Source organism: Triturus cristatus, chromosome 8 (assembly GCF_964204655.1).
Source record: "Triturus cristatus chromosome 8, aTriCri1.1, whole genome shotgun sequence".
Classification (NCBI taxonomy): domain Eukaryota; kingdom Metazoa; phylum Chordata; class Amphibia; order Caudata; family Salamandridae; genus Triturus; species Triturus cristatus.
Window position 1 is genome coordinate 1471819888 of NC_140591.1, and position 12933 is coordinate 1471832820.

Below are 12933 nucleotides of genomic sequence, written 5' to 3' on the forward strand. Positions count from 1 at the left end.
GGCACCAGCGAATAACCCACCCTCTAAATCCGACCCTGGCTGGGAGTAGGTTGGCAGGTCAAAAGCGGGGTAGCGTTTTAACGCTCCAATGGCCCTGCGAACAATGGGAGTGCGCGTTGTTTTTATCCCCTGCGTCCCCCAACACTTTTCCTTCCAAAAGGGGGTGGTAAATCCCCCATCTCCCCCACACTTCATGCGCCCAAGTTTTCCGTAGTGCGGCAAATAACAAACGCCACTGCTGTCACCCCAACAATGATAGTCAAACCCACAGCCTCGGGTGAGTATGGATGGAGCCGTGGTGGTTGCGTCGGGATTCGAACTCGTGACCCGCAAGTGACTCACAGATATTTACTTAAAACACTGAGGGCGCTGATGAACAAACAAGCTCTAGGTCACAACGAGTTAGGTAACAGGTTGGCATCCGCGTGTGGCATGACCGTTCTTGTCCGCCGACTTCAACCTCTGGTCCTTGCTCGGGGAGGGAGGAGGGAGGCTGGCCCCGGTGCACCTCCCACCGCTGCCTTCACCAGGAAGCCTCGCTGTAACCCGGCCCAGCGGCCACACGCCGGTCCCTGGCGGCGGCAGCAGCGTGCCAGCTACAAACTGTGCCCCTAGACCTGCGGTAGCGCACAGAAAGAAGCCCAGAGCGACCACCGAGGCGCGAGTGGAGAAGGGGGCATGGCTCCGGCGTGGCCCGGCTGCTAGCGGGGGATGCTGCGCTCCTGGGAATGTGACGCGGACAGAGGACTGCCGGAGACACCTGAAACCGTAAGGAAACTTCACTGACACTTGTATATGCACGCATTTGAAATCACGAAGCAACTTTTTTACTCTTGTATACGCCTGGAACGTTCTGTAGCTGCAGATTATAACTTGTTTTTTGTGTGTTTGTTTTGGAGCGAGTTGTCAGCCATTGGATTGGCTGAAAGTTCATCCCAACTACTTGATTGACACCTGTCAGTCGCATGAGTCATTAAGAACAGGGTTTTTTTTCCTAAAAGGGTGTATTTGAAAAGTGTAAGTCACGCGGTTCCTGAAGAGTCTCATATGTCACATCCCCGTACTTTGCGCGCTGTTGCCACCTGGTACACAGTTCTAAGAGACCCAAACTTCAGTACAATCAAAAAGGCATGGAATGTGGTTTACAATGTAAGTTTTTCATGTTCACCTGCTATTGCACAATAACACGTGTGATAAAGCACATAGGTAAGTAATGTATTGCATGAATAATTAAAACCTTTACAATTCCATCAATGTGCGAACAGGCATCAAAGAAATAAAATTACATTAAAAAAAGCATTGAGGTAAAACCGCTAAGAACGTTGGACACAGGCTCTCCAGTAAAAGAGAGGGCACCATGGGAAGCGTAAAGTGCGAGTAAACTGCGAAGTGCACGTGCCTTGTATCGAATCAATGCCGACACTCCATAGCGGAGATCAGTAAATACAGCCCGTGTGGAAAAGACAATAGTAAAGTGCGAACGTTAAGTCATAAGGTTTTAAAGTGCAGCAGGTGTGAAGGATTTGGGTGAAGTTATAGTCTAATGCATCAGTGAAAGTGCAACATGTCAAGCAGCCGAACCATGTCAGATATTGCAGACCACAAGATGGGTTAACAGTGTCATAAGAGGGACCGTAGAGCCTGTGGGGCAGCTGTCCAACTGGCCCATGTATAGGGTGTCATATCTAGGGGCCACCAGTTCGCTGAGGTCAAGCAAGCTCATGCTCGATGCTGCCGGGTGGGATGTTCCCAGCATGGACGATCACCCCTCAGGAGTCTTACAAACAACCTGCTGACTCGTGCCAGGTGAGTGGGACACCAGACGAGGTAATATACCACACTGCCTCTGTGCAATATCTTACGCCGCGCTGCAGAAATAATGGCCATACATAAATTCTACTTTGGCGAAGCAACTCTGGACAGCAACATGCTTAGTGGTCTGCATATTCTAGGATATATGGGCACAACCTGCACTGCCTCTGCCCTGGTGAGTTTGTTGTCCAGGGGTCCCTCTAATCCCATAAGGGCAGTGTCAGGAGTCTGTCAGCAGAATGTCCCTTGGGGCTTGTCTCCCGTAGCCGCTCTCAGGTGTGGCCGACAGGGGGTGTCTTCATGGGATGTGTCAAGACCCACAGCGCCCGAGATGTTTCTGACTTCATGTATGTCCTGTCCCTTCGATAGGAGTTTATTGTTTTTATAAAGTGCTCTTGAAGTGCTGCAACATTATGACTGGATCGGTGAGACCTTCCGTGGCCAAACTCAGTGTGGCTCTCACACCGCAGAGAGACCGTCATCGCTCGCTCCCTTTGGGCTGAAATATCACGCCATGCTCCCTTCATGGAGTCAGTCCGCTCTGGCCACTGATGGTGGCATTTCATTCAATCCTTTTTACACTCCGTGTCCATATTCACCCGCCCGAGCTCCAGTGGAATCAGTGGGCGTCTTGTTGCTTTGGGGAGACGGAATATGTTGCTAGTGACCACACCGTCATCCGCTTCAGTCAACACGCATACACAGACATCACCCAAAGATTACACTGACACTTTATTTGTGGGTGAAGAACTGCTGCAGGTTTATTTCATACAACACAGTATGATAATAAAATTGGGTTATCTTACGGGCGATCCAGGGCAGGCAGCCCCTTGCTGCCCGCCCGCCTGGTGAGCCAGCACACACGGTGGGTCGATGCCCGGCAGTGTGGCACATAAATATCTGCAGATCATCCACTGGGTCACGTGATCTGCCTCCTACTCCCGCCCCTTCCGACAGGGGCGGAGCGTGTTGTGGCCACCCCCGGTTGGTCAGGCCCCCCAACCGCCCGAAGGACTAACGGGGCGCCGTCGCGGTCTTCCCAGAACCCCCTTCGGCTCCTGGACCTTGGCTCGGGCACCCTTACTGTGCCGGACAGGGGTACCCTTACTGTACCGCCTGTCGCAGAGGTACCCTTACTGTACCAGTCTGCATCCAGATCGCCCTGTAACTCCGCCTGCAATGCAAAAAGAAAAATTAAACATTCCAATAACGCGCTGAGCCTGCCCCGCGGGGTAAGAGGAAAGGGTGGGAGAACGCGTGTCCAGGCTGGCTGCGGCGCGCAGGAGACAGAGGAGGAACTGGGCGAGAGAGCCCACTAAGTAGGGAGTAAGCCGCGCCCCCCGCCCCCCCCCAGCCCGCCCCCAGCTCCACGCGATAGGGGTTTTTCCCAAGTGGGCGTAGGCCTCGCGCGCGAGGCAGCAAGGGGGGAAGGCTCCGACGGGCGGCCACTAGAATGCTGCCCTGCTGATGTCCCACTGCGTGGGACGCGGGCAGCGGCATAGTGACCACACCGTCATCCGCTTCAGTCAACACGCATACACAGACATCACCCAAAGATTACACTGACACTTTATTTGTGGGTGAAGAACTGCTGCAGGTTTATTTCATACAACACAGTATGATAATAAAATTGGGTTATCTTACGGGCGATCCAGGGCAGGCAGCCCCTTGCTGCCCGCCCGCCTGGTGAGCCAGCACACACGGTGGGTCGATGCCCGGCAGTGTGGCACATAAATATCTGCAGATCATCCACTGGGTCACGTGATCTGCCTCCTACTCCCGCCCCTTCCGACAGGGGCGGAGCGTGTTGTGGCCACCCCCGGTTGGTCAGGCCCCCCAACCGCCCGAAGGACTAACGGGGCGCCGTCGCGGTCTTCCCAGAACCCCCTTCGGCTCCTGGACCTTGGCTCGGGCACCCTTACTGTGCCGGACAGGGGTACCCTTACTGTACCGCCTGTCGCAGAGGTACCCTTACTGTACCAGTCTGCATCCAGATCGCCCTGTAACTCCGCCACAGCTCTGGGGAGGCTACCGTCGCTGCCAGAGCCCCCCTTCCTCCTTTCGCTGTTTATGGGTGCCCGCCCCTGCGAGCCAGCTTTAGTGGGCTAAATAATGGGTCCTGTTCTGTAACCGTAAATATACGGCATTAAGTTGCAACGTTACTCAGAAGCCCAGGGCAGACTAACCACGAATGACTCTAGGCCCCAGTGCCGCTCAGCTGAGGCGTGACTGGAGTTACTAGCCCTATAAGCGATGCCACTGCAGATCTTCCTATCGTAATTATGGGAAGATCTAGCACCTACAAATGGAGTCAGAACTAAACCATAGCTGAATTCGTCAATCCATCGCTTCCCTTCATAACCTAGCACTAAGGTGTTGATTTCCGCTTTGTCTACACAGGGATGTATAGATAGCGGCATGGTACCTAAAAAACAGCTGCTGCTGCGGGCAATTGCATGATTTCTTTAGCAGGACAGAAGATTTTTAACTGCTAAATGGACGTCTGCTTCTTTCGTGACTCCGGATAAAGCCGATATGGCTGACTGAGCTGCCGAAGGTACATCGCTCAGCTCGAGGACCCAAATTTGCGAACGTTTCCCCCCCCTCCCTGGCTCCAATGAAATGTTGGGCGAGAAGAGTAACACCTAAATCTGATTTTCAGGCTGGAAATATGGCATCGGTAACAGGGCATTGGTGAAATAGGCGCTTATGGACCTGCCATCCCCTTAATACTTTCCAATTGGCCAATTTGGGTGCCAACTGGCACGGAATTGTGTTCCCAACAGCTACAGCACCATAAGCAGGGTGAAGGTAACGTGTGAGTTAACCCCTTCACCTACGTGTATAAACACAGCTGACATCACTGTTACCTGACTTTGCTCCCTTTCACATCGTATTAGTCTATTGTTTACTACAACCGGCCCATATCTTAGCAACATCTCCCGGTTTTGGCCTCTCTACTTGCAAATTAAGTTACCTTAAATTGGACGATAGGGTCTTATACTAGTCCCGCTGTTATCCCACTCTTTCCTTACTCTCCCCTGGGACAGCGTATCCAATTCCTTGCTTGTTGAATAGCAGCTAGCTTTGGACTCTATTGCTGCTGAAAGGAGTTAATATCTTTGCCTACAGTCCTTGTTACACCGGTGTTGCAGTGCTGTAGGTAAGTCGTGGCACCGACATCATGGCTTGAAAGGAAACGTCCCATTGCTATCAAATAATTTGTTGTGCGCCCCAGTTATAATTTCGTTCCTAACCCATAATTGGCAGTGTCTCTATTCAGCCAGTGCCTCGGTCACGACCACCTTAACTCATGACAATACATCTGGCTTTTCCGCTAGCCTTGTCCATTAACCTGTCAAATGCCAGTGGGGAGCAGCACATCTCTGGTCCTGCTTATTTCAGAAGGTGCTACGCACATGTAGGTGAGGGCATACCATTCCCGGTGTCTGGTTGAAGTATGCACAGGGCATTGCCACTCTCCCACGGCAGTGCTGTGAGCCGTTTGAAGTAGTTCATCAGATTCAGCCAACCACCCCCTAGGTGGAGGCTTGCACTCCCGAACTTCTGCTCGTGTAAAACCCGGCCACACCTTCAGTTCAGGGAATTTTAGTAATTCGCGACACTGACAGCCCCAGGGGCCAAATACTGCGCTGTGTAAATGCGGCCCGATACCACCATGAACAATTGGCTTGTATGGATGGGTGTTAACCTAGGCTGGCTGAAGGCGAAGCCTTTGCCAATCACTCCTGGCAAGACGTGCCACCGCAGGTAGAATAAAGAGTTATCCAGCCCTCCTACCTTCCTTTCCCAGTCCGACCAGGTCGAAGGAGAATGCCCCTTCCAGAAAGGTCATGGCCTCATCCCTGACGCTTATCCATCCCGCATTCTACCGGGAATCTACCGCATCGCCTAGTAAAGCAAGGGGTACGTTCGCAATATCAAAGACATGCATGTTCACATGCAGACAGGAATCGGAGGAAAGCTGGGGGGGCGATGGTGTGAATAGTGAAGGGGCATCTGGTTCACGGCTTTCAGGAATGAAAACAGCCTCCAAGGTAAACTTTTAAAATGTATGGTAGTGCTGCACGAGCAGCAAGGTATCGTTTGCGCGCTTTACCTGCACACCAACTAACGCCACCCCAGGGACACACACTCTCCTTATTAGACACAGGGAGATTAAGTGATTTTCCAGAATCACTGCATATTGATAAGGCGCTGACACTTCTCTCTTCATATGCAAACCAACAGTTGTCTAGAGGCAAGGATACGTCCGGAGCAGAGAGACAAGTGTCTTTATTACCATGCCTAGCAATCTTGCCCTGGGGCCAAACACTGACAACTTTCCGATGCGAAGTCTTCGCCTGGCGAGGATGAGCGTAGTTTATACCAAGGTATGTTACTGAGACTCCTTCCTGCTCCACGCTATGCTATTGCGACTCCTTCCTATGTAAATAGTGTCCCCTTCTGCGCAGCGTAGCTCAATCCGATAGGCCGTATCTTCTCCCTTTTAAAAGCATTAGAGCAACTACAGGCATGTGAATCATCCTGGAAAATAATGCAACAAAGTGATATAGTAGGTGTGTCCTAGGATGTTCTGCAACACTGATCGGTGTTCTAATAATGTATACTTTGCATTGTGTATGCAGTTCTAGGATGAAAGTTGATAGCTCACTATCCTATATTAGGACTTTAAGTTATACATTGCAAGTAACCAAAGGATGTCCCTTTTGAAAGCAGTAACCGGCTGATCTGTTTGCATCCTATGCCCTCTGTAATGTACTTGGCACACGTCTTTGCAGCAGGCAATCTTGCCATTATGCGAGTCCTGACAATTGGCGGGTGAAAGAAACGCTGCAGCAGGTGCTTAAAAGCTTAATAAACGTTTGCCGAAAGTGCCATGGTCAGGTTGTTGGGGAAATGGATCTAATCAATCAAATGTACGATGGAGGTACTAACATTGTAGGTGTACATTATGGGGGTCGAAGCACGATAGAGGATAGATTGTGCTTGCCCAGGTCCGTCATGGCTGAAACGTTGCCGTCATAGAGAATTAAAGGTACTATACACCACTGGTGTACAGTGATTGTATATTGCAGTACAGCATTATATACAACAATATTGTATACCCCCATTTTATATGTGTTAAAGTCCAAGTTTGCCCCACTTGTATGCAATTCCTCCGCTATCTGTTTAGAATTTATCATGGCATTCCTTGTGCATTTAGAAATCGGCTAGAATTACATATGTAAATTCTGTGATTTAGCTACCCCCTTGTACGTTCCCCTGGATGTAGAGCAGGAGGAGATTGCCCTGTGTTAGACTTGATTCTTCTGTGGGTAGGAACTGCCTGCTATAAAACATTTATTTGCCCGCCTAAGAGGGGCCTAACTCATAGCAACGACACCAGCATCCAACATATCCCATTCTGGCCCCCCATCCAAGTGCTATCCAGTCCCTACCCTGCTTAGCTTCCACGGCGACCGAACGTATAATTTACCAGGACACGGTAGCTCAGCGCACTGAAAGCTTTGCAATGAGTGAAAATACAATTTTTTGCGTCCCAGGGTGGGCTTGAACCACCAACCTTTCCTTTAAGAGCCGAACGCGCGAACCGATTGCGCCACAGAGACCGATGCCTCAAGCATTGCCAGTACGGGGATCGCACCTGCCACCTTCGCGGCACTAGCACCCCGCTACAACCAATCGAGCTAACCGACCAGGCCAGGAAAAAACAACTAGCTCAGCGCACTGAAAGCACGCCAATCCGTTTATAAAAATACAATCTTGCGTCCCTGGGTGGGCATGAACCACCAACCTTTCCTTTAAAAGCCGAAAGCGCTAACCGATGACGCCACAGAGACCGATGCCACAAGCATTGGCCAATACGGGGGTTGCACCCGCTACCTTCTTGCCACTAGCACCACGCTACAACCAACCGAGCTAATCGACCAGGCCAGGAAAAACCAAATAGCAGTAACATAGTCGAGGAACTGGGACACCAAAATCAACCTTCCACAAACGGCAAGATCAGATGTCCCCAACACGCCAGAGGGTACACTTCCAATGTGCTGCCAATGCCCATTCGTGCCGGCCCGGCATATACCCCAAACGATCTCACAATTCTGAAATTGAGAAGGAATAACCTGGGATATTGTCCAACAACTCGCACATATGCACAGATTGACCAAAACGTTGACCAGAAATCGATGGAACAATGTTAGAAAGGGGGAAAGGCCTCACCCGTGGAACAAGCATTCTGAACAGCAGACCCCCACACTATGAGCGTGGTCGACAGCAACCAGCCAGCTACATCCCACAGACACTGCATGCATTCCTGCCACCTTTGACGTTTCATTATAAATTAAACTTTCTTCCATTGCACACATGTTGTGTTCTAGAGATGTTTCCAATGCATTTCTCACTAATGAGTACTTCATCAGGGGCTTTTACAGCGAACTCGTAAAAACAGTGAATATTTTGTGAGAAGCCCTGGCTATCCATTCACAAACTTCACCTCGTGCATTTCAGAACTGGGGTGGAGTTATTGTTGGATGAAAAACGAAAAAAATGCAAATTCCCCTGAGTGTTACCCTAAATCGTGAAACATGCCGATTAGCCGTGTCACAATGAACAATCTTACCCAAGCGTAACAGTGAAAACATCATATGTGGTACTTTACACCCAGTTTGTAACACCCATTCCACGCACTGTGCGAGGCTGACACCTGTTTAAATCATGCTACAACATATATATATATTTCATTTATAGTAAATCTCATTGGCTACCATTTTGTATAATCATGCTTTACGCACCCCGAGGCCGCAGCGTAGGAAAACGGCCGGCACCCATCTAGCGCGAACTCGACCCCCGGCACCGGAGCGCTCCTCATGAGCACCGCGAAGCGTGGACAAAACGCCAGCACGTCTGCCTGGCGTGCACCGGGGCGCCCACCTGAGCGCCTCAAAGCAGGGGCAAACGCGCGCACAGTAACATGGCGCGAACATGACCCGGAGAAACCGGAGCGCCTACTTGTGCACCGCAAAGCGGGGCAAATGTGTGCACAACTACATGGCGCGGACTCGACCCGCAGGCATTGGCGCCCCCACATGAGCGCCACAAAACTGGGGCAACTATTTGCATAGCAACAAAGCGCGAACCTGACCAGGATGCGCCCACATGTGCACCGTAAAGCGGGGGCAAACGCCCGCACATTCATATGTCGCGACCTCGGCCCGGAGGCATTGGAGCGCCCACATGCGCACCGCAACGTGGACGCGACCTCGAGGGCACGAACCTGGCCTCCTGCACCAAAGTCGGCAGTCCTTCAAGCCGGCGGACCACACCTCCTACAAGTCCCGGGTGCAACCATCCCAACTATGCGGTACCTGGGAACCCGCCCGGGGCACAGCGCCAACCCTCGCGCGCCGGGGAACGAAAGACCAACGTCGGAGCGCCATAAACACGACCCACAAAAGCATAACCATGCCACGCGACTCAAAGCGCATCCCCCCGCCGCTCTCTCCCCCCCACCCTGAGCCACAATGCCGCTTCAACCTGGCACGTGCACAAACTGCCTAGCAGGGGACACTCTACTGCCCCGGGTAGGAAACCCCAAGCGAGGGGGGGGGGTGGTGGACATGACGACTTACAGGGCTGGGGGGGAGCACTGACCTGGCTACCGACACGACCAAACACGCGCTCCGGGCACCAAGACCGCAGCGACCCTCGGCGAACCTCAGCAACCAAGAGACGGCGAATTTCCGCGTGAGGAAAACGGCGGGATACGGCCAGCCACGACGAGACAGAACGCGTGTCCAGGCTGGCTGCGGCGCGCAGGAGACAGAGGAGGAACTGGGCGAGAGAGCCCACTAAGTAGGGAGTAAGCCGCGCCCCCCGCCCCCCCCCAGCCCGCCCCCAGCTCCACGCGATAGGGGTTTTTCCCAAGTGGGCGTAGGCCTCGCGCGCGAGGCAGCAAGGGGGGAAGGCTCCGACGGTCGGCCACTAGAATGCTGCCCTGCTGATGTCCCACTGCGTGGGACGCGGGCAGCGGCATAGTTGCTGCTATGTGGCGGGCGGCGCTCTAATGTCTCTGTGAGCATGCCGGGGAGTGCGAGGTGCCCATGGCTGAGAATGGGTGGCAGGTTTGCCCACGTTACTGTTCGAATCCCCTCGGCTGTAGGGCTCTGTAATTTGTGGGAAAGTTTAGTTAGGGCAAGCAGTGTTCTGGCTGCTTTTTCTTTAAGTGCCTTCACACATAGATAGGGTTTGCCAGTGTCCGGCAACCAGACGCCAAGGTAACTTCCTTTGGAAGTTGTGGTTATGTTTAAGGGGCCCAAGTGCGTACCAACTGTTGTTTCTTGGCTCTTTTTCCAAAGCCTAGAACTGTAGTTTCTGTGGCGTTTGCGAGCAGGGAGTTCTTGGTCTTGTAGGTATGTAATATGCCCAGTGCCCTCTTTATGCCAATGTGTGTATGGTCCAAAATCAAGTCACCCGCGTACTGTATCAGAGGTAGTTTGGTGTGGCTTAACTTCAGTGGAAAGAGATTTCCTTTCAGCAGTTCGGAGCAGTATATAAGTACATATTTAAAAAAAGAATGCATGCATACTTAATCATTTAATACTGCCTGCTTTGCAATAAAACACAAAGGGCTGCAAAGTTTGCTTTAAGAAGCCCCGCATCGTTGACAAACTTTATATTTAGAACGCAATGGGCCAATATGAGGACTTATCATGTCGGTTGCACTCAATTGTGATACATTATGCAAAGGGTGCCATGGTACATATGTGCAATTTACATATTCAGAGTTTTTTTTGGATCTGATGATTTTATTAGTGCCTTGAAGCATCCTCTTGGCTGCGGGTGCTGTACAAAAACAACTAATACCACAAATAGAAATGTGAAAAGATCATCAGAATTTATTTGAACTATTGTAAATCACATGTTTATGATCCACATATTAAGGGGTAATTTTCCATTTAAATGATTCAGACTCAGTTTTCAAAGTGTGGAGAGATTAGCTTACTTGGTACTTTGAAAAGAAGCCGTTTCTCCTATGAGTAAAACAAATGCTTCCTCTGTAATATGGTAATGCTTTGGTAATAGCGCTATGTAAAGTGAGAAATGGCATGCAGACTCAGCCTTATGTGTCTCTATTACTCCCGCTCAAGAAAAAACAGGGGAACCCTACTCACTAAGGAACCAGGGTAATAGTTATATAGGAAAGACAATGGTTCCAGTGGAATAATAAACTATGAGGTTATGATACATAAGCACAATCGCGATATACAGGTTTAGATAATGGCAGAGCGCGAAGGAACCACTAACACATCGATTATAGTGTAGTATATTTTATCGATTTTGTAAACAATAAAGTTAGGAGTAAACATTATACATCAAAACAACGTTTGTGCATAGTGTCCCAAGTGACAAAGGGAACCTAAACCCTCTTTATCGCGATTGTGCTTATGTATCATAACCTCATAGTATATTATTCCACAGGAACCATTGTTTTTCCTATATATCTATTACTCCCGCAGCATCCTTTGGCTATGCTACTTCGTCTCACCCAGATCTTTAGATAACAGACACCGTGCAGACCCGGGAGCTGGAACTCTCCTGTCCTGGGCCACTGTCCCAGCCCCTCCTGTGCTCACAGTGCTTTCTCCCTCTGCCAGGTCTGACCAGGATAAACCATGTGCTGGCCGGGCGTTGGGGCTCCTGCTATAAATTACAGGTGGGACAAAGGCTCCAAGGCCCTTGTAAGCTGGTGCCTGTGAGCTATTTGCACATCTAAATTCATCTTGGATAAGCAAAAAAACAAAACAAATTAGAGGGCAAATTCTCAATATTTACTATTGCTAATAGAATTTGCAAATTCTACAATATTGTTATTCCCAAACTCATAGGGTTGCAGTATTCACATAGAGGTTTATTAATATCATTTCCGGATGGCAATGAAGCCTGAATACCCCATGTTTAATGAGGGTTCAGGGTGAGAATCCCCATGATTGTCTGGAGCAAAAAGGCTTCCAGGGTCAAACTTTCAGCACTACAACTAGATATTAATCAGGGTGCGTTAGCACTGCCGAAAATCGGAACATATTATGAGGCGGCTATTTTAGACCTAACAGCTCGTTTACTGGAATCAAATGGATTATTAGATAACTTTTTGGGGGACAAAATGGTACAGGAATCTGGTTCGCAAATCCCGATATTTTTAAAAACATCTAAACTCCCAAAGAGGACTAGATATAAGACTCTGCAGGATTATGCCTCTAGACTACAGTCCTTTTTTAAGCAAGCGGGTTCTTCTGGATTCCACTATTTAAAATTAGGGGACTGCAAAAGTTTGGGTCTTCAAATTCAACCCAGTCACCTTAGGAATTGGAAGGATTGTGGTTTAGAAGAGATGGGGCACTTTTTTATGCAGAATAAAGCAATCACCTAGCAAGAGATTCAGAATAGATGCGGGGAACGGAACAAGCCTGGCTTTTTTGAATATTTACAGATTGTACATTTTTGAAACAAATATAATCTCTCGTCTATTGGTGCCCCGATCAAGTTGGTGACCGCTCTATTTCGAGCCAAACTAAGAGGGGTGGGTAATTGGTACTCTCAGCTGTGCAATCAAAATGAATCTTCTCTGGTTGAGAAATTTCTAGAAAGAGTAACCCGGGAAACCAATTGCACTCTGTCAAGTCAGGAGTGGCAGTCTATATCCCAGTTAGGGAGTAAGGCATTAAGAGCTGCCAATTTTAAAAGAATGGTCTTCTTGTCTCGATGGATGCCATACTATACTCCTAAAATACTAAAGAAAAAATATCCTGAAGTGGAGAATAGATGCTTCCTCTGCTTGGCAGAAGGGGAAGGGGCTTGGTTACATATATTCTTCACATGTCCAAAACTTGAGCCATTCTGGGTTAAGATTTTTTCTGCCATAAATCAGGCAATCCAGAAGAGGCTAGATCCAGAGGCCGAGGTAGCCCTTTTTGGCATTACTAGAGTTAGGGAAAACCTGACAAAAGCAGAGGTGACTTTTATAGCAATTTGCTCCCTCGTTGCTCGCTCTTGATTTCTCCAGACTGGAGGTCGGCGGAAGTACCTTCATATTCAAAATGG

At 49.8% G+C, this 12933-nt stretch overlaps 1 protein-coding gene across 3 annotated transcripts in view; it reads left to right on the plus strand.

The window, feature by feature from the left end:
- The first annotated feature begins 382 nt into the window (after positions 1-382).
- Positions 383-12933, plus strand: part of LOC146805959 (P2Y purinoceptor 2-like) — a 212219-nt gene continuing 199668 nt past the window's right edge. Inside the window, exon 1 of one of the 3 annotated variants that reach the window (XR_014967945.1) lies at positions 383-768. Coding sequence is in view for 1 of the 3 variants with exons in the window: in XM_085623303.1 (XP_085479429.1) it covers positions 712-768 (57 nt within the window). In the remaining 2 variants the exon portion in view is untranslated. The remainder of the gene's footprint in view (positions 769-12933) is intronic. The other 2 variants (XM_085623303.1, XM_085623304.1) reach the window with 2 other exon arrangements.